We start from the raw sequence: 24,313 nt of genomic DNA on the forward strand, positions 1-24,313 counted from the left end.
ACGTTATCGGTTGTGATTGTTTATACTATATTTTACAGTATAAGCATTTTTTAATTTCTATTATATGATTTCCAATTGAATTTTGTACAATGTATTAAGTAACGAATAGTAAATATTTGAACATTTTTATTATTATAAATAGTGAAGTATTATATATATGCATATATATATTTATAAAAGATAAAATATAAAGGGAAAGGCTTTTAATTAAACATTTAGCATATTTTATATGCGTCGTTGTCTATTGAATTTCAAGCCTTTCACTTGTCATAAACTAATATTTTTTATTATGCGTTAAGTACATTAAGGGAAATTCCAGAGAGCACTACATTATTATTTACTATATAAAATACTTTAACTACTTTACACTATTATTTTTCCGGTTGATCTATTTAATTTATAATTTTTTATGTCATGGCACCGTAAAAAATGATGATAAAAAGATTTTCATTTGAAAATTAATAATTTCGTTTCAAACTAGAATCAATGAAGTAATGATGAATCCTAAAATTAATTGGAGCTGCTAAGAGTTACTTCTTAATTCACCTTTCTTAATCAGAAAAATTTTCTTGTTATGTGAATATAAATATGTCAGTACATTTGATTGACAATCACCAGTACTGGTTTCTTTTAAATAACCCATTTTGTTTTTCTCAGTGTAAAAAATATAAAATGAAAAAATAATACCGATATTATTCTTCTATTTGTAAATTAATACTATTGTTCACTTTGCAATATAAAAAAACTGATAGTAGAGCTTATTTATGAGAAGTAACCACACAAACTCCCCTACTTGTTTTTACTAACGATTAAGGATGACAGATATGATAAATTACTCATGATTTGATTGTCAATAAAGTGATATAAATTAGTTGACTTCTTCTGGAGCTTCAATGTCCTCTTCAGTTATATTTTGACGACAATGATATACATAAGCAGCTGCTGAAAGATCATCATCAGTACGTATGCATTTGTAGGATTTGTCAAGACAACCACATCTAAAAAAAAAGTTTTCTTCCATCAAAATTCTATTTATATTAATGAACATCTTTATCTTATAAATGTTATTAAAACATTATTCTTACGTATTGGATATATATGAGTTAATATCTCTTGTTAAAGGCGAGTATATGGCCCAAGCACAAGGTTGTTTATCGCAAAAATGCTTCTCCAATTTGTTGACACTCGATTTAGCCTCATGTTCAAGTTGAAGCTTCTCAGGACTGACTTCCAATGCAATACGTTCCAATTTTTCAGCAAAATCCTATAAGTTAAATCAATTATTGAATTATAAAAAATTAATTAGTATTCTTAGATGTTATATAAATTATCAATAAGATGAAGAATATTTATAAAATTCTTTTTTTAGAGTTGAAGGAAGATCCAAGAGCTGATGGAGAACCCAAGAAGCAGGTGTACGCTTAGAAGAGATCATTTTCAAGAGCGCATTTGATAATTTCAGAAGAGGAAAGCATTAACATAAACCGGAACGATCATTTGGGTCGCGTTTGCCGTATCAGCTAGAATATGTGTGGCATTTGAATGGAAGCGACCGTGACAGAGTGAATGAGTGAAGTGACTCGTGAGAGCAGTGTACGAGCGAGTAATGAGAGTATAGGCATGAATGTGATTCGAATTCATGAATGAAAACCTCGGAGGGATCGTATAACTGCAAAACCACCGTGCCTATCTACTTTATCTGGTTTCTGCCGCCGACTCAGATATATCATCAATGCTTGCACCGCATTTGCATATACATGTGTATCTGTGTTATGTTAAGATAATAATTAATCACGTGTAATGGAGAAGGATTTTTAATCGATATTGATTGGGAATATTTATTACATGGTGGAAGATAAAGACAAAAGAGTTGAGAATTAATTGATTTATGTTCTATCTATATTAATTATTTATTTATATCAAGACAATTATTGATAGAATAGTGTGAAACTCTTGTCTACTTGCTAGTCAATCAATATTGATCCTTCTAATGTATCTAATTTATCAAGATAATTAGAAAGCAAATTATTTATAATTAAGTACTGATTATCAAATACTAGTATTAATAATAATTAATCAGTAATTAACGAGAATTTTTTATTTGTTTATTATTGGTGATACTATCAAAATGACTTAATTCAATTAATGATTGAATTCGAAAAGAAAAAATGTAATATACATCTATAATAAAATTCAATAGAATAATTTTGCATATCTAATTATTTTAAGGGTATTTTTAATCATTATCTAAAGAGTCATAGGTAGAAAATTTTTAATTAATTTTTAACAAATGCAAGAAAGTTTTGAAAAAAGCTTTTCTATTATATTTTTTTTTATAGTTTTTGCAGTAGAAAGTTTACTTTTTTTTAATGAGAAAGTTTTTTTATTACAATGTTACATTGTTAATTAAAATTCTTTCTAGCTTGTGAATGAAATTATTGACTTAAAGTATGAAAATTGAAATATATTCAAAAATTTATTAGATAATTCTTATTACACTAAAGATCTACTCCAATCAAAATCTTTAATTTTTCATTGAACTTAGAATATTTTAAATTTAATTTAAATTCTACTGCCAAGAAATCAAAGACATTAAGTTCTTTAAACTACTCGGAGCAACCATATAACTTGCAATTAAATAAATTATTGAATTTTTAACTCTAAAAATAAATGAAATTAAAATAAAGTATCAAAGAAAGTGAAACATACCTCAGCATGTACAGCCGCGCTTTCAGCAAGAGGAACATAGCAAAAGACAGCTATGATCATGACAATGAGTAGCCTCAGATGTGCCATGGTTCTTAATCACTATTAAGGTGATGTAACGATCACCTTTTGATAATAAAATTTTCTTCTCCTGTTATCGTCAATCAGCAGTACTTCACTGAGGTCTCTTTTTCACGTAACACACGAAATTTCCAATGTGCAATATGATATTTATTTATACGGTCAAGAAATCACAATGCTTTCGTTCTTTCAATGATCGAAAAGGCGAACCAAAATCGTCAATAAAGTATTGACCAGCAAACGAATGGAATAAAGAAGGAAATGTTACTCGTAAATCACAAATGAAGAGTAAATTTATTCACGATAATTAATGATATTACGAATTGCGCACGTATATTCTACCGGTTCGGGGCTTTAGACATAGACTGTCTTCTCGTATAGAGTGAGGATGCTGTTGAAGCGTCGTGGGTTTATATAGGATGGGTTAGCGTGCTCCTTGGTGGGGGCAAGACTAAGCTAGAAGTTATAATAATATGTAATAATTCGAATTTAAAAACTGATTTGAACAACGAGCTCAAGAGTCGGGCAACATCGTCGCTAGCATATGAGTGATAGCTTCCAACTGATGAGAAGTGGGGAACAAGAATATATTTTTTTGCAAGAACAGTCAAATGGTTGTGCAAAGGGTTGACCTTTGATAATACCCATGTCACATTGCATTCACGTTATTAAATCATTCATCAGAAAAGCATTCATTCATATTTTTATTTATTTACACACACTCGTTTATTTATTATGCTTTGTCATAATAATCATCATTATGATAATAATATCATTTCAAATTTCATCATAAATTTATTATTTTTAATAAACAAGCTTACTTGCTACCCTGAAAGGATAGACTAGTTTTTACTTATCCATCAGTTTTTTATAAGTTTGAGCTTGGAATTTACGAGAAATACCAGCTTTTTGTGGGGATATATATCAGAGAGGCCTTATTAAATACATAACGCAAACATGCTGAGTACATGGAGAGAGGGTTTTGGGTTATCATGAGACTGGCTTTGGGTAACTTTATTAAACGCATAATTTTCCCATGACATAACATGATTGGAGATGTTAATTAAAAGAGTGAATTAAAATATTTGTTAACAAGTTACAAGGGTTTTTGTCAATGATATTATCATTTAAATGACAATTATCTCCATGATTACATCTGTTTATTGGACCGGTTGATCAGCTTGATTTCTTATTACCATGTGTACATATTATTAACTTAAGTCGTAATAAAGTACTGTTACATTCTCTTCTCATTGTCAATGATGTTTACTTGGTCAATCGGAGCAACGCCTACAGCAATTTAAAAGCATTAGTAGATAATATTGTAAACACTTGCATGATAACTGAATGATGTCAAGTCAAAGCAGCTGAACTGGGGGCCCGTCTTACTTCTAACCAATCAGCGAACATCTTCAGCATGACGTTAAGTCGCCTTATATCCAAACGTCAATTTTTTTTCATGCTTCAATTTGACTTGACACCCTAAATCAAGGTATGACTCATTTTTATTTTGTTTTATAAACATGCAAAATACTTGACATATTTCTGTTATCTCTACATTGATATCTCAGCAGTCATTTGACACAATTTTCTTGAACTTGAATGTTTATATTTTTGTTTTGGATCTTTATCGTTGGTGATATCTGGGTGGACTTTTGAAGAAACTTTTTTTATGTAGTTAATGAGAAGGGTGTTAAATAGTTTAAAAGTTATTTTATGTGAAGAAGTCAAGTATACTGGTCATTCATAGTGGAGAGATCTTTGGAAAGAGACAGAGATCTAATTAGAAATAGAAATACAAATAAAAATAGAAATAGACTGTCGAGTATTGCTGGCTGGTAGTGAAGTTGGTGGTTGGTGATAATATTTTTTATGTTAGTATTAACAAATTGATTTTTTATAATCAACAAAAATTTGGGAAATTTTTAAAAATCATCTAATGTATCAACAGATCTCCAATAATTAGGAAGCATGTGTTGATGAGATAATTATTTATAAACAACTGATAATTGTTTTTGAAAAAAAATTTTAAAAATTAAATAAATTGTAATCTTATGACATTTAAAAAAATATTTATTTGCACTATTTTTATTAAATTTTATCGTAAATATTTAATTGCAAAATTTGTTTTGTTTTATCGTGACTTATTTTTCATCAGTGTTTTTACTATTTCATTTTAAAATAAATATTTATTGTTTACTTCAAAGTTCAAGTAGTCTTAAGAGTCAAGATGTTATTGAACGATCACAAGAATAGGAAAAATTCAAAAAGCACAACTAATCATTAACATAAATACATTTTGTTAAATTAGAATATTTTTTAGAATGTAAGTACTTACTACTCACTCCCTGTGCTTTTTTCTTTAAATGCGAATATAACAATGGGATCGGTACAAAACAACTCTCCCACATTGCCTCTCTCAAATCCTTGAACAAGAAGAAAGCCAAAGTTTGAAGAACAATTTAGGGGAGATAAAAAATACAAACGATGCAAAAAATTTTCCATTTTATATATACAAAGCCGTTAATATTTTTTCTTCTTTCTTTCAATGTATCCACCATCCATTTAATGTACATTTTAGATATTTATGTAACATATCTTTTAGTTAAGTGTGAAGAATCAGATTTGGCGGTATGCCACGAGACAAGAGATTTCGCCATTACTCTTCACTTTATGTGTTTTCTAAAAAATATTTAACAAAATCATTTTTACCCATAAAATTTTATTTAAAAATTTATTGATTTTAATTGTTAAAAAAAAATAAAAAAAATATTATAAATAAATTGATTGATAAATAATGAATTAGCGATTTGTCAAGTCAATAACAATAAAAAAAATAAATCTCATCAATGCTAGACATAAATTGCGTCATTAACTTCCGGAGAACAGCTGCTGCGCAGTAGTATAGATCAATTTATTGATCTCACTCGACCTGCGCTCCCTTTTACAAATTCACTTTCACACTTAAAAGTCTCGTCTTGATATGATATTTATTATAACGATACTAAAAATTTTTAACATTGTGTGCGGTCTTTAATAAAAATTTATCAACCAATCAAAATCATTCAGACAATTTCTCGGATCAATAAATGAATGATTGAATCAACAAAGCATTTCTTTTTTGCATTTTTTCCATATTTTATTTTTAATAGAAAAAAAATTAAATTTGCATGTGATTAACAACCAGGGAACCTTTTAGTAGCATTAATGAAAGAGAAAGTGGCTTTATAATGTCCAAATATGCAAAAAAATCCATTAAAATGGGTGTGAGATTCCTTTAATGGTGAAATTAATTCTCAGAAGTAAATTAAATCTTGCAGTTGCAGCCCTTCATTTTTGTTATAAATTCTCAGTCACTTCATCATGATGATCATAAACAATACTCTTTATTTAAAGTTTATTTTTCCAAATAAAAAAAATAAATGTGTATTTAATTTTAATTTATTATGATTTTTCATAAAATAATTGTTTATTCATCCATGAAGTTATAAAATAAAGCTTAAATACTTGTTTGTTTTTGAAATATCGATCTCCATCATCTGCAATGTTTAATCATTAAATTGGAGAATTTTATGATTATTTTTATTTGCAATAAAATTAATGAAACTCATAAATTTTCATTAAATATCAGCCAAAAATGATGAAACCCAAACGAATAAAAATTGTCATAAATTTTATTTATGTAGTGATAAAACTCTCAAATTATCCCTTCCTTAACATCTTGAGTTAATTTTTGTTTTGTATCTTGGATGCCTAAGACACACATTAACCCGGAGGCTAAGTCTTATTACACTCATTAATGAATGTCTTCAGAGCTGTTCATCATGCATTTACCATCAATTTTTGTTCTCATCAGCATCATCAAATTAATAACATGTTTATGAGAAATTTTATGTTGGTATGCATACTAATGATCATCTAAAGTGTGCATAAAAATGATAATTGACTATACCACCATGGTTTAGTGAAAGATCATTGAAGCTTAACAAACTAATTTTATTATGACGGTTAATCCAATTATTTTTAAAAGTATAAAAAATTTAAATAAAAAAATTGAATTACAAAGTGAGAATATAATGCGGGAGAGTTCAACAAACATCAATTTTTGTCTGTAAATACTGTGAGGCCAGACAATTTTCCAAGAAGACAGGAAGCAATTTCACTTTGGATTTTCTTGGCAGATGCAATGGCCAACGTGTTGCGTAAAAGCTCCCCCCTCCTTTCACCCTCAAGTCTGTACAATTATAAAGTGGATGAGTGAGCGACATTACTTGATTTTTCGTCTTGCCAAATGATTTAACAACAATAGTTACTCCAAGTATTGCTCATCACACTCTTAAAAGAAATTTTAGTAGCAGTTAAATATAATCAGTTTTTAAACATTTTTTTTATATTTAATATTTCAAAATATCTTTTGAATCATCAGTAACTCCTAATACAATTATTATTTAATTTTTTTAATCACAAATTCATTGAAGAATAAAAAATAACTTTTTGATATACTTATTCACTAAAGGTAGCTGAAGAGTTAAAAGATTTACATTTTACCAATCAAGTCTGACATGTGTAAAAAAACATTTATTCATTGAAGCTAATTTTCTTTTTCGATTAACATTTATTTTTAGATTAAAATGAAAAAAAAAAATGTAAAAATGATTAATATTTTGTGTATTTTTTCATATTAATTTAAACGAATTTCTATTTCTAGCATCTACAGATTTAAATCCGGATTTACAAACTTTTCCCTATCTTATGAAAAAAAAAAAATTTTTTTCCTCCCAGGAAATGAAAGTGCATTTTTTTATCACTTGCAACTGAACCATTAAAAGATTGTGCGAATTATAAGTGATGGCTTATTCACCCTAAACTGCGTATAATTTAAATGCGCATATTATCAAATTACATTTATTTTATATTGACGTCAGATTCTGGTAAAGTCAAATGATGAAATATATGACAAATTATCGGATTCACTTACTACGCACAATGTCATGTTTTCTACGCATGATCTCGTATCTTTAATGATAAATGTTGATTAATTTTGCATCATTTTTCAGAGATAAAGAAGTCATAGAGACCAGTAAAAAGTATTCATTTTCAATAATAGAAAAAAAAATTTTCTAACCATCTCAAATGTTATAAAAAACAATAAAAATCTTAATAAAAAGTGCGTTAAGACCGATTATATCAGTTAAAACAAAAAAAAAATGTATTGTTAGCTAAAAAAAAAGATCGTTTATCAATTACATATGTAATGTTTTATTGTAGTTGATGAATGTGTGCTCCAATGATGCTGATGCAAACCAGTTCTTTCATTCAATCATCCCCTCTATTTAGCTGCTGAAAAGCCGACATGCTCGCATGCATGCCAAGAGATTTTTACTTAAGTTAATACTCGAGACTAATCAACTTCCCTTTACTTCATGTAATGTATTCGTAATTATATACTTCATCTTAGTCTTGATCCCATGGCATCCGCATATTATTATATAGCCACCATTTAAAATATCACATTCCTCAAGTTATTGATTAATGAATATGACAAAAAACCAGTATTGAAAAATAGCGATATTTATGAAAGTAAGCTGTATTCTGTAATAAAGTTGGTAACCCCAATAAATTATAAATTAACATAAAAAATGATCCAATCTAAAAATCTGATACTAGTTGATATATTATACATGTAAGTATATTATCATGTGTGTATAAGTCTTCAGCCGTCGTGCTTGCAAGATTAATTGCTCTTGGCGCATGCATTTCTGTATGATTAGGTCTCGTCGAGTTCATCCAGACAGCGCGACGCCGTTTTATTCGCGTTCAGACGACTGACGCACAGGTGTTCAGACTTGTAGCTATTCGTGTTTTTACATTCGGTATCGTATACAATTGACCATCATCCATTATTTGTCATCACCTCTTGCTATTTGCAGCACCTCCTTTACGTGGGCATCGACATATTTTATTATACAACATCAGGTAGTGCTTGCATCACTCATTTCTTGACCTGTTGAATGAATTTACAGTATTTTTATCCACTTTTAATGCAGCAATTGTCAAGTAATTAAACCAAAAAATTACCTTTGAAGTTAAAAGTTGAATATGTTATTAATTTTCTTTAATTATATATAATTGATTATAATTAAAAAAATATTGAACAAAAAACTTTAATATTAAACACAATAATTAACTGGAGCTGAAGATTTGGTTGTAATTTTCTTAATAAGGAGAACAATTATTTTTGTTTTTTATAGTCTGAAGTAATATTCTGTTGTTTTTAATGATAATGTGAAGAAGAAGTTTGATGGGGAAAAAACTTGAACTTCACTAATTAAAAACTTGAAGTGGAGTTCCACTTCTTCATGATTACATTAATTATTAATGAATTTTTATTTTTTTTTATTTCAAAATATATATATCTTGGAATAAAAAATTATTGAGATTTTGAACTGGAAGTCCATTAACTATAGTTAATGGACTTCTACTTCAATATGCCAATTATAATTTAACAAAAAAAAACTTTTATCCAATTATAAATTGGATAATTATATAATTCACTGCTTGTTTAGCAACAAAATTAATTTTTCTTTCTCAACAATAAAAAGTCGAAATTGAACGACATTTCACTGAAGGCTCAATTACATATTCATTAGTTTCTTGATTTTTTTATAATGTTATTGACAACTCTGTTCTTGAATATTGATTGAAAAACTATCAAATGTCATCATTCACATTACATCATTAGATTACATAGTAAAATTATCATCTTTAGCTGAAAATATTTCGATTTTAAGATGTGAGATGTTTTTCCTTCAGAGGAAGATAATGTTTTTTCCCCTGCTCTACAATTATAATGCAGTTAAAAAACTTGTAAGAAAATTTTCTACTGGGATAATTACCTTAACTATCACAATGAAAAATTCTACGTAATGATACAATACATTAACCCTCTTTCTCGAACTAACTTTCGTTAATATCAGAGCAGATCTCTGAGTCATATGCAGTAAGCTGATTAATTCTTATCCACTTGATCAAAGTTGCCTCTTTTCACGGTCACTGGTCTAATTGATCATGATTACAAATTGGGCCAGTTAGAAAGCTATCGAGTAAACTCAGCTTTAAACTAGCTATAACCAGTGTAACCTGCTAAAAGCTCTAATCATCTGAATAATTAACGTGTGATTGACAGACTTATAGCAAAAGAATTCAGTAAGTAACTCTATTTTACTTTTAAACGAGTTGTCAATTGAATATTTTTATTGATTTCGTAGAATTCTAACCCAGCTTGTTTTTACATACCAGATTATATAAATTGTTGCCTTGGTCAGATGTGATTATCACCATTAATCAAATTATCCATGTCCGTTTTCTGAGTTATCATTATTTACTTGATGCTGGATAAGAAATAGTTACAATTAGAATTATATATATTCGTAATTTCTAGAGATGAAAGTTTATTCTAAAAAAAATTATTCCATCAACAAGTACCAAGTAACATAACCAAGAAATTACAGTTAAAAAGTTGGGTTATTTTTTGTTAGTAATAATTTTAATGTTAATTTAAAAATAATGAAAATTACCTGATAATTTTTTCTTAAAAAAAATGGATATTTTAAAATAAAAAAACCATAAATATTTCAAGTAATACTTCACACAAAAAATTATTCGAAAGTCCTACTTTACTCCCTTATTACTATCATTAAATCTTTTTTATTTGATTTAGGGAAGTGTACTCGTTATCTTCAAACTGAGAAACTTTACGAAGTTATATTAATGTGTATCTCAGATCAACATTTTACTTCAATTTATTTATTTTTTTTAACTTGGCAAGAAATAAATCCCAAGGTTTCATAATCTCTTTCAACGAAACAAACTTATTTGATGGAGAGAGTAGTATACATATAATGTGTATTTAAAATGATACACATAGTACATATTAAGCCAGATTGTCTGATATTAATTAAAAAAAACTTCTTCAATGGAACTTGGCTGATGCGTAGATATGTATTTTTAGAATCACGTGATTGATTTATGTACTTAGGACCATTCAAGTGAGTGTTTTCGCGCCATCAACTGCATGTCTTTTGTGATTGAAAAAAAAACAAACAACTTTTTTATTAGGTTTAAAGACAGATAAATTAAATCAAAACAATTCAATTTATTCTGTCAAATAATTGAATCACTTATTTCAAATGAAAAAGTAAAAATAAATTGCAATTTGAAATGTAAAAACTTTCTTCTGGGAAAGAACTGGTTCCTAAGTAATATTTTACTATATCAAACGACAAAATGACGAAAATGCATCTTTTTTCTATGATGAAAATATAAAACTCCAATCACTACAATGCTATTTCATTGGACTATTATTTTTCATTTTCGTTTTTTCAGAGGCTGTAAATCAATGCAGATTTTACGGTAATACTGCAGAAGAGAGAAAAGACAACAGTAGTCTCCGCCCTCTCAGGGTTGTTTCGTCTATCGGCCAAATTTATGAGTATTGGTGCACGATGTCTTGAGACAAGTGTGTTCATTGCGTGTGGGTTCAAGCTAAATCGGTTACGGTGAATCAACTTTTGAATTAAGTGGAAATATGAAGCAAGGAGAACGCAAGTGTCGCGACTGTTTGTGTACCGTGTCTAGACACACAAATCGTTTGAAAAATTGACAAACGTCTTGTATTCGTTTACAAAACATTTTTCATTTATCTTTACGTAATATTGACAATTCATTTATCAAGCTAGTTAGCTGAACTCAATTTATTCTTTGATATAGACGCCCAAAACCAAGACTCATTTTATGATATTATTTCTTTATCTAATATTTTAGAGAAACATTTATAAAATAAAACAAAATTGGATACTAGTAAATGAAAGTTTCTGTTTTATTAGCTCGAACAAATTATTTACTGTTTATTTGTGAATATAAAAAAGTCAAACATAATAAAGCTGTGCTTTTTATGCTGTTTTCATCTTCTTTTTTTACTTTTATTCTTCTGCTATTTTCTAAACAGTGACCCTGATCTGACTTAGACATTTAGATTTGTGTATACTAGACAGGAATAACAAAATAAAACATTGACTCAGTTTTAACCATGTAAATGTATTCATTGATTTAAAAAAGCTGATTAATTAAAAATGACTCCAAAAAATAATCAGAGCAGCTGATAAAGAATAAAAGAGGAAAAAATCTGGGAAAATTCAGATGACATAATCGTACATTCAATATGAGGAAAATTGAATAAATTAAATGATTATTTCAAAGAATTTAAACGATCTTTTAAATACTCCCTCCATAAGAGGCTTGAACACGAATGAAGGTTTCATCAGAAAATGATTGTTCTTAACTAGTATGTACAATTCTGTAATTAGACAGTATTAATTCATATTAAAAAAAAATAACAGTGAATGTCTTGTCAACTGCGTAAATGTACACATATATATATCTCGTCACCTCCATTTGAAATTGCATCATTTTCTGCATTAACCAGAATCGAATTGAAAGTTAATATCGGTATGTGAACACCTGCATTTGTGGTCATCCATCGATATCTCAAATCAATTTATTGCGTCTCACAATATCATGTCAGTAAATACCAAGTGTGTGTGTATACGCGCTCATGGTATCCAATCTATAACCTATAAAATGAATAACCACGAGTAATTATTAGTGCAAAGAACGTTGATTTGGTCTTCCGTGTGACCGATATATTTAAAAGACTGCCAACAGATGTTTCTACCGTGTGGAATGTCGACAATGCATCAAAGATCATCACAAGTTGAATATTAACAAGGATCAATCGATGAAGATTAGGTTAACGGCATATAGAGTTCAAAATTGCTAGATCAAGTTGAGTAATCGGTACGGAAAAGTTGACGTCAAAGAACCAATGTGACACAATCGATTCCACGGTCTTTAATCGCGGGAATCACCAACTTTTTTTTGTTAAACACAAACTCACTTTACTACTCGAACTCTTATGATCTTTATGACACTTTCCAGATGTCCATTTATCAGCAATTTGAAGCCACTAGCACGTTTTGTTTCGTTTTTTTATTAAATTTTTCATTAAAAATAGATTAAAATGCAATTTATAACATAAAAAAAAAATTTATTTACCTTAATTTTTTATGACTATTTATCACATTATCCAAAAGTTAATTGAATCTCAGGAGTAAAACTAACAAAGCCAATCAGAATTCAACAACTTTATTTTTCTTTTTCCGGCAATAACTTAATGATGCTATAGCTTTTACGACTGCCAAGTCGAATTACGCATTTCGCATTAGAGTGTTTTATACCATGAACACATATAATCATGTTTTCCAGTATGATCTCACGAAAGAAACATAACGAGAAAATTAATGAGCAGAAGGTTTAAATGTTTTGTTAATTATAAAGGTATAAGTGAACGACCATGTGGTTAATGGTCATCAAACGGACCAAAGCGCCCGCCAGGAATGCTATTTATTTTTATGACCAAAGAGAGAAGAAATGCAACTCATAAAATAAAGAATAAGAGACTAGAAAAGAAGAATAAAGAGAGAAGAGACCATGTAGGTCTAGGCTTCAATCTGGAGGTATACTTTTATAGCAGTTACACCTTTACAGAATACTGTAGTTAGAGTAGTTGTTAAGATACTTTCTCATTTAATAACTGGAGTTTACTGAAATTCACAATGTAGTCTAATTATACTAATTTGCACCTTTGTTATGAGAATCAACGTATTTCATCTGTGAATAGAAGTTTCAGAGAATTTTTTAATGCCTCAATAATTCCTATATTTATTTATCCAAGTATCTTTTGATTTTCAAAATTCTATATGATTTCTAGAATTTTTCATTTTAAAAATTTGAAGAAAACACTAAAAATAATTTCAGTTAAATTACTAGCAAAAAAATTATTGTCAATTACAAAAAGAAATCAATAAAGGAGTTATTTTTTAGGAAATAACAAAAAATTGAATATCTGCATGATAGCAAAATTGTCAAGTAATTAAAGCAAAACTGATAACTAATCCTTAGAAATGTAGTTATTCGATAGAGATAATTTTCTTCTATTTAAATTAATATACTTTAATGGCTTTTTGATGTTGTAAATTACCGGCACATTTATTCTCTATATTTCTAATTGATTTTATTTTATAACTTCCGTTAGAATATTAGGTTGAGTGCAGTTGAATAGGAATGCCATATCCCGCTATACACATTATATTACGTACGGAGCTTTCTGGACGTGTAGACAGCGTGACGCTTTTGTACCAGTTAAAACTACATAGCACTAGTGAATCATACGCACACTCATAAAGTTAATCATAGATTCTATGTATTTGCAATTGATCTCGAAATCGAATAATTCATTGTAGTAATAAAGTTCAATCATATTTTTTATAAACTTATTACAACTTATTTTTATCATTAAATTAAAAGATTTTAAATAATAAAAAATATATTCGCATTTAGCAATAATTACAAAGATATAAATATGATAAATATAAAAGAGGAATAATAAAAGTAAAATTTACATTGAATAAAAGTAATATAGGATATACATTAATTAGTGAATTAGTAACAGAGATTTCAAGGTACATTTTAATCAATATTGATCACATTTATTTAATCAGTAAGATTGATGAAATGATGTTATTATAATATATATGTGAACGAAAAAATTATCTAAATAAAATGACAGTCAATCAAACATTTACAATAATAATTTACAATTATTCATATATTATAAATAGAGATTTAGATGTAGTAAACTTTCATAAAATATGAATTTTACAATCAATATCTTTTTTACAATTTTTATATTATAATCGGATTTTGAGTATTGAACTTGAGTTTACTGCTTTAAAATATCACTTATACTGTAACGTACATCATGCACAATCAAATTTAATTATTCAAATAAAGACAAAAAAGAGTATACAACATATATGTATATATATATATTCGAAAATTTCAATTTTGGCCGTTTGCAATACACGCATTAAACAAATTCAAAAAACTCTTCATATTTTGGATAATTTAAGACACAGATTGGCACATGTTAATGTAAATACAGTAATCTTATTTCATGTTTTGTCACATTATTTGGCATCTTAATGTCATTTTCAATTCGAAATTAATATTAATTACCACAAAAATAATACCTTTTAGAACCGAATTAAAAATATATTTTTTCAAATTAAAGTAATTCATTATGCGTGTAAGATAATTTAATAAATACTATGCGTATGATCAATGTATACATAGGCAATGATAATTATAAGAATGATTAGTACCATGACTAAATGTTGGTTTATTGAGCTAACTAATTATTTCAGAATAATCTTTGTTTTTTTTTTTTAATACAATTCATCAAAATAACTTTTTTACATCTATTAATTAGTTTCTGCCGCTAGTGATAACGGAATTTGATATGTATAAAATTAAAATTATCACTATGAAATTTATTGGTGAGTATTTTTTGCATTCCAATAAACGAAAAAGAATTGATAATATTAGCTGTTATTTAATTTAATATTTGACTTAACTATTTCTATTTTTCAAAACATAATTCTAAAAAGTACATAATATTTTTATTTATTATTAATATTAATTTAAAAAAAGTTAATGACATATTTATAGTACGATTTCATTTTAATACTGTTGAATAAATATTATAAACTTTTTTTCAATTCTCTTTCGTTTAATAGATTAAAACCTAAAGCTATTAAAGATGATTTTTGAAACTGTATTAGGTAATTCAGATGTTGTATTTTTGATTATTTTCGTTAGACTAGTTAACTTTAATAATTATTAAAGATTATTCAATATGGATTTTAGTAAATAGCTAAAGTATCTCAAACTTTAAAAAAATTCGTCTAGACAGAGTAAAATTTTTCTTAGCCAAAAACTGTAATTAAAAAACTCCAATAAAAAATTTACATTAAATTTTTCATGTTCTCTTTTACATCTTCGAGCTTTTTTATGACTCTTTACGGAAAAAAAATCTCTTATTTTGCGCTGAAATTTTTTTAATACTCGAGATACTTTAAATTAGTTAAATAAATGAGCGAGGTATGTAAAACATATACCTGGTTAAATAAATAAAAAATTTTGTGCTAAAAAGTATCAATGCGGAACAATACATCATATATTCAAGAAAAATTGATGCAAAAATAGATAGATTCTTTGTGAGTAAAGTGATTAAAAATAGTAAATAATTTCAAATAAATTAGTTTGTGCTTGAAATAACGACTTAAACTGCATGTTACAAATATTTCACAGACATTTAATATGATTGTACGAAAGCTATTCAATTAAGCAAATATCTATAAATGCTAATAAAAATAATATTCATTTAAATATCAAGATAATTGAGCAATGAAGAGGATGTTAGTCTAGAATTATGACATTATAAATGTATATAGCATTAAAAAATGTTAAATACATTTTTTTATCTGTAATTCATTAGTTTTGTATTCATGACATGTAATCTAATTAAATAACATTTACTTTTTTAAATTTGTTCGAAATTTCGTAGAATTTCATGTTTAAATAGCTTCCAAATATCTCATTTCTTTATATTATTTACATTTTTACACACTTTCTTAACTTTTATTTTGGCGAATATATCACTAATTTTCGTATTACTTGTAATAATTATTCCCATAATTCTTTAACTTATAGGGAATTGTTTAAATGAAAAGTATAACTTTAAAACAATAAAGATGTAACATGTTAAGCTCAAATTTTTCGTAAGTATTTCAATTAATATGCTGACTTTGAAATTAATATTTCATTGCCATCTTTTTTATCACATGTATGAGATTCGGTAACTATGTTAGTAAAGTATTAGTTGATAATAAAAATAACCACTAATTTTCTTTACTCAAATCATAATTAAAAATGACTTTACCATCGATAATTGATAAATAAAATGAAAGAAAAGTTGTATAAACTTTAAATGAATATAAAAATATTGAATAAAACCTAAAAAAACTCTTTCGGTTGAGTATCGATCAATATAAATATAAAAAATCAAACGCACAATCAAGGCCATTGTCTATATCCCTTAGGGTTGGAAATGAATTGTTCTCATTCTATCTATATGTCAAGTTTTTATACCTATTATTTGATGAATAATTATTTATAAAGACAATTACTTACGGTCATACCGAATTAGAAATACTTAATCGGTACAAAGCTTTAATGTGTTCCTCTGCTAAGTTAGGCGGTCCGAATAAATACTCCTTATGAGCACTTGGATTCTTAATAAGTTCTTGCATGTCTTTAGTTGTCAATATAAGAGAATGCATCGGACTGTGAGTTAAATTTACTTTCCTAGCCACTGTTCCCGTGATATGGACATCATCAATCCAAAAATATGGTTCTTTTTGAGCTTCTTTATACAGTAGAAATACACTATCCGGTGAATATAAAATAGCCCAACCTAAGCAGTAATCTGGATAGTACCTAGCAGGATATTCTAGGGGTGAAACTCTCCACTTTGAACGCCATGATCGTTTTACTAATTTTCTTGACAATAGTTCACATAGAATTAACCGTCTTGCTCCCCACGGTGAAAGATCATGTTTTAGAAAATCTAATACCGCCGGAATATGAACAAAAACGTCATCGTCCAATTTTAAAATGTACTTGGCACCTGAAAATATATTATTGATTTATTAAATTATCCTTATAAGATATGGACTATCAAATGTTCAATATGTAAATATAAAAAACATATTAAATTTCAATAACTAAATACAAATTTAAAATGTAGATTACTTGAACAATAGTATGTGGCCCACTTTAATGCCATGACGTGTTTATACGTAATATTTCTATACGCATCAAAGAAATTTCCTTGAATAATATCTTGATATTCGTTATCCTCCTGAATAATTCTTGATTGATACTCTTCAGTCAGTCCCACGAAAAATAAAATTACTACTTCTGGTGTCTGTTTTCCCCAAGTTTCTCTTATAACATGACGTTTAGCAGCATTACTCGGTGCTGAGTGGATCAGTATTAACAATAGTGGCTGTGTTTTATTACAAGGATCATGATTAATCATAAACTTAAAATTTCTAAGGTTGATTAGTGTCGTTTCATCACTGGACGGCAGTTCGTTCAATGCGTATGGAATAGGTAAAGTTGATGCATTATCAGGAACTAAAAGAATATATCCCGGAACTACTACTTCAGCAGGACATCCAATTAGCATCCAAAAGGAAAAACAGCCCAAGAAAACGAGGGCAATCACGAATCCAAGGCTATAAGGCGGCGACACGTGGCCATGAAGCCGCCGCTTATCCAACATACTAGTACTCTTTCATTCTACTCACGACATCCTGTAAAAAACCCTTCTTTAAGTTCTTACTTCCTACTACATTAGCATCAACACTATATCTATTGTATCATGCAATCCACTTTATCACAAACATGATTAGTACCATTAAGATCATACTCTGGAGCCTCTGTTTATTTTTATTACACCTTATCTAATCGAATTACCTACTTAGAGCTCAATCTTTAAAGCGCGTAGAACTTGAATAATGATAAAGTGAAATTTTAAACACAGATAAATGTAAATAATAGTAGATTTATCATATCAAAAGCGGAAAATGGGTAATTGAAAGATTATATTTTTTGACTAAATGTTCTCAAAATTATTCATACATTTAATTAAATTAATAAATTAAAGTTGTTTATTTTTTAATACTATTTTAATTTTTTTAATAAACAAAATAAATAATATCAATAAAATTACCTTTATATATATTTTTTGCGAGGTCTGAACGAACTGATAACTTCCACACGAATTGTGGATGTCACAGACATCATACGATTAAAATAAATGTCCTAAAAGAAGTAGAATCCACTACTTATGCACTTGTAAATATTTGAAAAGTATCTACGTCGGCATACGTCAATGTAACGTATGCACTTTTGATTTATATTTATGTTCAATGACCGGTATGTTGGTATAATATAAGGACATACTACTTGATACAAGGTTTAGCTACTATAATACCACTATTGTTTATTACTTTCAGTTAGGCGTCAACATCAGTCGTATTAGACAACGTAGGAAGGATACTATCACCCCTTTCAAGCTCTTATCATCCTTCTTGTATGATACCACTTCTTATCATTCTTATTTTACTTTTATGTTTAGTGGCGCACTCACTTCAAAAGGGGAATTTGAACTATACTACTTTGCATAATTTTCTAATCAAAATCATGTAAATTAACGTAAGGAAGTGCGTAAAAAATAATTGGCTGGAGTTATAAAAGAATCAGTGGCTGTCATTTGAGGTCTAACAATGTCTTCACAATTTTGGAGTAATGATCTTCTTCAGTCCAATTCCATTTATTTACAGACCTTGAACTGAAGTTAGGCACAAGTTGTGAGTAATTGTAGTTCATAATAATACCGTGAAAGCGCTGTAAACACGTCGATTCATATACCACATTCTATATTCGTGTTTACATTTTTTTTTTCAAGAGTGCCATTCCTTTCATTACAATTTACTACACAACAATCATTCTACTAAATAGTTGCTTGATACTTATTGATTCATACAATGCTTAGATTACAAAAAACTAGGGTGCGGACAACTTGGTCAATAAATGGGAGGTTTTAAAGAGTGGAATGAGTTATTTATTGGAGTTTATGTGAATTATAACCTTTCTCTGGTCAAAGAATCGACTTAATTCAATAAATATAAGTGGATTAAATGCTAGAGAAATCCATTTAATAGTAATAAGTGGGAAAATTATTGTTATATTGAGGTTTTGTTAGTGTACATTTGTAGAATAGTGAAAAGAATGCAGTACAAAAACTGTCACAGATGAAACAATAATGGAGTTAAAAGTTTGGGTAGAAGGGATACAACGTATTGTTTGTGGTGTCACTGAAACGACAACCTGTCAAGTTTGTTATTTTTTAAAATTCATAAACAGTTGAATAAAAATGATCAATTGTTCTATATATCTTTGTTTTGTTTTCAGGATGTTGTGTATGCACTTGCTCATGCTACTGCACAATCTGGAAGATTTACTCTTGTTGAACGCTGGCGTAACAATGAACGTTTTTTAGCACCATTTGAAAATCCTCTCACGGTAGTTTTTCATATTTTTATGACTTAAATAAAAAATAAAACGAATAACTAACTGATAAAAATCATTCAGGTTCTGATGAAATGGGGAGAATACGCATCAGATGTGCAATTGATTTTAAGACGCTCAAATTCGGATGGAAATAAACCACAACAAGGACCACTAAATGCACGATCAGCTTACGGAATACGCCCAAATGGAGTACAAGGCCCAGCTCTTGATCCACTTATAAACAATAGAAGTCAAGAGGGTACCCACAATAACGGAAACTCTGCGGCTGAAAGTCATGAATCACCGGAAGTACTCAAGAGGAATCGAGATATTCGGAAGTCTCTCACATTTAGTGGGCTTCATGGAACAACATCAGATAATAACAGTGAAGTTAGTGTTTATATCAACATTAAGATCGCTTGTGATCTTAAAAAAACTATCTTAAAAAGAATAATTTTTAAAAATAATTTTGAATTCTAAATTATAAGTTACAACCATTTGTTCTCAGTGCTTAGTGTTCGTTTAAATACACTAAATAAATCATTGTTGTATTAGGATTATAGTGCTGACGATGGAATTACGATTGTAAGCTTAATTAAAAAGTTAACTGAGAATATAAATAAATATTTGTAATTTATAATTTGGAATTGCTTTCTAGGATCAAACTTTTTGATACATTATTTGATAATCCGTTAAATAAACAGATCTATCAATAGGATATCAAGACCAAAAGATGAAAACGTAGTAAAAAAGAAAAAGTAGAGCGTTTTAAAACACTGGTCGCTTTCATTCTTACTAATAGCTTTTACTTATTATAACACTAACGATCAGTAAAGTGCTCCAATTTAATAATTAGTGTTTCAGTCTAATTGTTTAAAAAATTGGTGATTTTATATTTTTACTTATTTTCATAATCTACATAAAAAATAAATGAAACTTTTATTTGTTTTAAAACAGTGAAGTAAAACCTAACATGGAATCAAATTTATTCGTTCAGGTACAAATGGAAAATATTGCCGTAGTACAACCAACATTACAAACTAAAGTAAAAGACGTACATTCACGGAAAGCTGCTTTTAGAACAAATGAATCACCCACCAGAGTATCAAGTAGTGAAGGTAAAACACCATAACTTACATTGCATACTCGAACTGGCTTTAACAACAGTGTATTAACCTACATTTTTTACAAAATTTTCTACATTCTTCCAAGTTGTAAATTGATGAATAGTTTTACTTTTTAATCAAAATATTTGCAGTATCATTCTTTAAAGGGCTAATAGACAGCATTGCAAATAATTAAAAATAATAATAATAACTAATCATAATCTGTAAATGAAATATTTTAACACGGATTTTTTAATGCTATTATTTAGGTTTTAGAAATTTAACACACAAACAATATCGAGAAAGTCCACCTTATCGTGATCCACCAGGTCCAGATTCTTCACCTATACGAACATTGCCGCCTTATCGTGATCCACCTCCACCAATTGTAACAAACTCTGCCAAGTTACAAGCACTAGAAAATCAGACTAGTGAAGGTTTGGGTATTTCCAAAGATGAGCAATCTTCGGCTACCAATATGATGAAAATAAAACGTAGTCAGGTAAATATGTGTAAAAGTCAATGACTTGAAAATTCCAAGAATTCATTAGCTCCGATCTTTGCAAATATATAAGTGTTTGAGTTTACTTTAACTTTCATTTTTATAGAAATTTATTTGAGTAGAAAGTTGATGTTATAGCAATTTCTACTTTAATTAGTAGATATAAAATCTAATTTTTCCTTTAACCACTTATTGATATTATTGTGAAATTGTTGTTTTATTAAAGGAGATGCAAGATACAAAGGGATTGATGCAATCCAATAGACCGCAACTTAGTCAACCACAGAATATGGTAGCTGTGGCTTACACTCAACGATATGCTGAACTTATCAGACTAGTCAATAAGCAACGCGATACTATTAATGCACATCAAGTTGATCTCACAAAGGTATGAATTGCTTAATGTCTCTGAAAAAAATACGTGTTTGTAGCCAATTATGTTGATGTTCTAAATTTGATAAAATTACATTAACAGTTAGATGCTGAAATAATGTATTGGGAGAATAAAAATAGGGAGCACTTTAATCAAATGGATTTTATTTCGCAAGAAATAAATCGTATTGAATCAACTGGACGTCTTATTGAGGAACAGGTAAATTAATTACTACCAATCAAATTCGCTAATGATGTCTGAGTAATTCTCTTTGTTAATTCATTTTTAAACTTTGTAGTTGAATGAATTGATTAATACAGAAGATGAAAGTGAAATTGTAAGGCAACAAGAAAAAACTTTAAAATCTGAAATTACTTTACTTCGATCGAAACTTGCCAACTGCGAAACGGAATTATTGCAATGTAAAAATAAAATAAGGTACAATTCATAATTGTTTTTCTGTTGGTATAATTAGTTATTATAACAATAATTAAAATGTATTTTATATAAAGGTTATTGATGGAAGAAATTAGTATGGAACAACATAGTATAACTCGAGAATCTGAAGAACGTTTGCTCATGGAACGAAAAGTAATGAATGAAGTAGAACGATTACAAACTGAATTAGATCAAGCAAAACGTTCATCAGATCACTCAAATCAGTCAGCTGATTTGCTAAAGCAAGAAGTTACAAATATAGAATCTGCTATCATTGAAAAAAAGTTGCAATTAGAAAGATTAGTCAATGAAATGAAAGAAGCTAACTTACAAAGTTTAACTGTTGGATGTCAAGAAGAACAAATTAAAAATTTGTTAGAAGGTAATCAATGAGTTTACTTAAAAAAGAATATTTTAATATATAAAATATAAAAATCGTTAATATTAAATAACTGCTCTAGGTGTTCAAAAACCCGGTAGTACTCGTAAAATAATAGGATCCCCTAGGCAACTGGAGAATGCAGTTCCAACTAGTAAAAACCCACATGGTGTATGGGTTTAAAAAAAATTATAAATAATTTTTTAATTCAATAGAAAAAGAAGTAATTGAACGTAGTAAATGTGCACATTGTTGAAAATGTGAATTTAAAATGAAATTTGTATGTATATTTGTTTATTTATAAATTTATTATCGTTAATTAATTATTTGAATTACTCATATGTATGAGATTCTTTGTATGCAAATTTATGTTAAGAATCTTCTTTTCGCTTATTTTTTTAATTAACACATTTGTACTGCTCACAGATTTTTATATATATACTAAAATTTACCTTACAATTGAATTGACTTTTCTAGAATAAAGAATAGAGATTGTGATACTATAACGACAAAAAATAGAAATATGAAAAAACTATTGTACATAAAATACTCTATTTTTTAGAATTATTTGTATAATAATCGTGAGCTTTTTTATTTTACTACCATAGTCGAATTTGGATCATTCGTCTCCATAAAATAAATCGTTTTAATTTGATATGATTTACAAAGTAGAAAAAAAAACTAGGCCTAGCTGTACAGATGTGATGATCAAAATCGGATGAAAAAATTAGAAATGGAGATCCCTGTCATCAACAATATCTAAATTATTTTGATGATGCTTTGCTGATTTATCATTAATGGAATCATGCGTGGAAAAATCGACACTACTTTTTTGAGTATCAAAACTTGATTAACTTTCTATGCCGAAGGATTTTATATTCCAATTAATGTAGAAATTTATCGTGAATTCGTCGATAATAATCGTTGGAAAAGTTGAAAAATAAAAAAAATATGATGATAATTATTATAAGAATAGTTTAAAATAATTCGTTTGGGAAACATAAAAATAGTTAAATTTACCTACTTCATGAGATTAATATAATTTAAGGTGACTCAAGGTAATGCTAACGCTGTATTTTAGTGTTACGAACTTCTGGACCTTCAGTGGGATAATCTGATTATTGAGGGCTACTACTATCTTGTGATTGATGAGATATATTGAATGATGGACCGTAGAGAAGTATCGTTGTATTGTTACATTGGCCAAAAAGTGTTTACTCTTTGTTTTGTTTATGGTGGGACGAGATGAATCTCATTTGGCTACTGAAAATGAGCGAACCATACAACCGTATTGCTTGTGTAACAATAGCCAAGAGATCTAATTACCACTAACAATTTAGAATGACCGTCATCTTATCTCTACAACATCATATCAACTACACAACAATTTTCTGTGATAAAAAACCACTTACCGAAAAATCTGGACATTATAAAATTTAATCGACGAAAAACACCCTACATATGTGAATTTAAATTCAAAAAACCGTAAAAATGCCTTTGACTGACATCTCAACAGGCCTCGTTTTTATTTATAAATTTTAGCAAATTCAAATAATAACCACGACATGCCATTACCGCCGGAAAGTTTGATGTTTCATAGTTAGGCCAGTAGAGGCATTTAACACGCT

General features: G+C 28.3%; 3 protein-coding genes across 4 annotated transcripts; 1 reads left to right on the forward strand and 2 right to left on the reverse strand.

Annotated features, from left to right (window-relative positions):
* Nucleotides 1-547: 547 nt before the first annotated feature.
* LOC118073108 (uncharacterized) lies at nt 548-3,182 on the reverse strand. The gene is made up of 3 exons (XM_035093407.1): nt 2,710-3,182; nt 1,086-1,264; nt 548-998 (listed from the first exon to the last, which is right to left on the reverse strand). The coding sequence occupies exons 1-3, from the start codon at nt 2,794-2,796 to the stop codon at nt 869-871; spliced, it is 396 nt and encodes a 131-aa protein (XP_034949298.1). The 5' UTR covers nt 2,797-3,182; the 3' UTR covers nt 548-868.
* A 13,053-nt stretch (nt 3,183-16,235) lies between these two features.
* LOC118073106 (beta-1,3-galactosyltransferase 5-like) lies at nt 16,236-19,128 on the reverse strand. 2 transcript variants are annotated; one of them, XM_035093404.1, is made up of 3 exons: nt 18,545-19,128; nt 17,560-18,125; nt 16,236-17,434 (listed from the first exon to the last, which is right to left on the reverse strand). In XM_035093404.1, exons 2-3 carry the CDS (start codon nt 18,092-18,094, stop codon nt 16,941-16,943), a joined length of 1,029 nt encoding a protein of 342 aa, XP_034949295.1. In that variant the 5' UTR covers nt 18,095-18,125; nt 18,545-19,128; the 3' UTR covers nt 16,236-16,940. The 2 variants fall into 2 exon arrangements, with proteins under 2 accessions (XP_034949295.1, XP_034949296.1); XM_035093405.1 differs by lacking the exon at nt 18,545-19,128 and adding an exon at nt 18,228-18,322.
* Nucleotides 19,129-19,252: 124 nt separating this feature from the next.
* On the forward strand, nt 19,253-23,609 carry LOC118073105 (ras association domain-containing protein 8-like). The gene is made up of 10 exons (XM_035093402.1): nt 19,253-19,711; nt 19,789-19,899; nt 19,969-20,277; nt 20,885-21,005; nt 21,263-21,495; nt 21,722-21,883; nt 21,971-22,087; nt 22,167-22,306; nt 22,381-22,688; nt 22,768-23,609. The coding sequence occupies exons 1-10, from the start codon at nt 19,640-19,642 to the stop codon at nt 22,866-22,868; spliced, it is 1,674 nt and encodes a 557-aa protein (XP_034949293.1). The 5' UTR covers nt 19,253-19,639; the 3' UTR covers nt 22,869-23,609.
* The last annotated feature ends 704 nt before the right edge of the window (nt 23,610-24,313 follow it).

This window comes from Chelonus insularis, unplaced genomic scaffold (assembly GCF_013357705.1).
Source record: "Chelonus insularis isolate UGA/USDA-ARS -01 unplaced genomic scaffold, ASM1335770v1 scaffold_229_pilon, whole genome shotgun sequence".
Taxonomy (NCBI): domain Eukaryota; kingdom Metazoa; phylum Arthropoda; class Insecta; order Hymenoptera; family Braconidae; genus Chelonus; species Chelonus insularis.

What these genes read in the sequence shown, in the direction of transcription:
- LOC118073108 (XM_035093407.1), bottom strand. Translation starts at nt 2,796, where the DNA reads ATGGCACATCTGAGGCTACTCATTGTCATGATCATAGCTGTCTTTTGC. An exon ending in GCGCGGCTGTACATGCTGAG is followed by an intron (nt 1,265 to 2,709) that starts GTATGTTTCACT and finishes TTTAACTTATAG; the next exon opens with GATTTTGCTGAAAAATTGGA. An exon ending in AACTCATATATATCCAATAC is followed by an intron (nt 999 to 1,085) that starts GTAAGAATAATG and finishes CTTTTTTTTTAG; the next exon opens with ATGTGGTTGTCTTGACAAAT.
- LOC118073106 (XM_035093404.1), bottom strand. Translation starts at nt 18,094, where the DNA reads ATGTTGGATAAGCGGCGGCTTCATGGCCACGTGTCGCCGCCTTATAGC. An exon ending in GGCCACATACTATTGTTCAA is followed by an intron (nt 17,435 to 17,559) that starts GTAATCTACATT and finishes ATATATTTTCAG; the next exon opens with GTGCCAAGTACATTTTAAAA.
- LOC118073105 (XM_035093402.1), top strand. Translation starts at nt 19,640, where the DNA reads ATGGAGTTAAAAGTTTGGGTAGAAGGGATACAACGTATTGTTTGTGGT. An exon ending in ATCAAGTTGATCTCACAAAG is followed by an intron (nt 21,884 to 21,970) that starts GTATGAATTGCT and finishes TTACATTAACAG; the next exon opens with TTAGATGCTGAAATAATGTA. An exon ending in AATTAAAAATTTGTTAGAAG is followed by an intron (nt 22,689 to 22,767) that starts GTAATCAATGAG and finishes TAACTGCTCTAG; the next exon opens with GTGTTCAAAAACCCGGTAGT.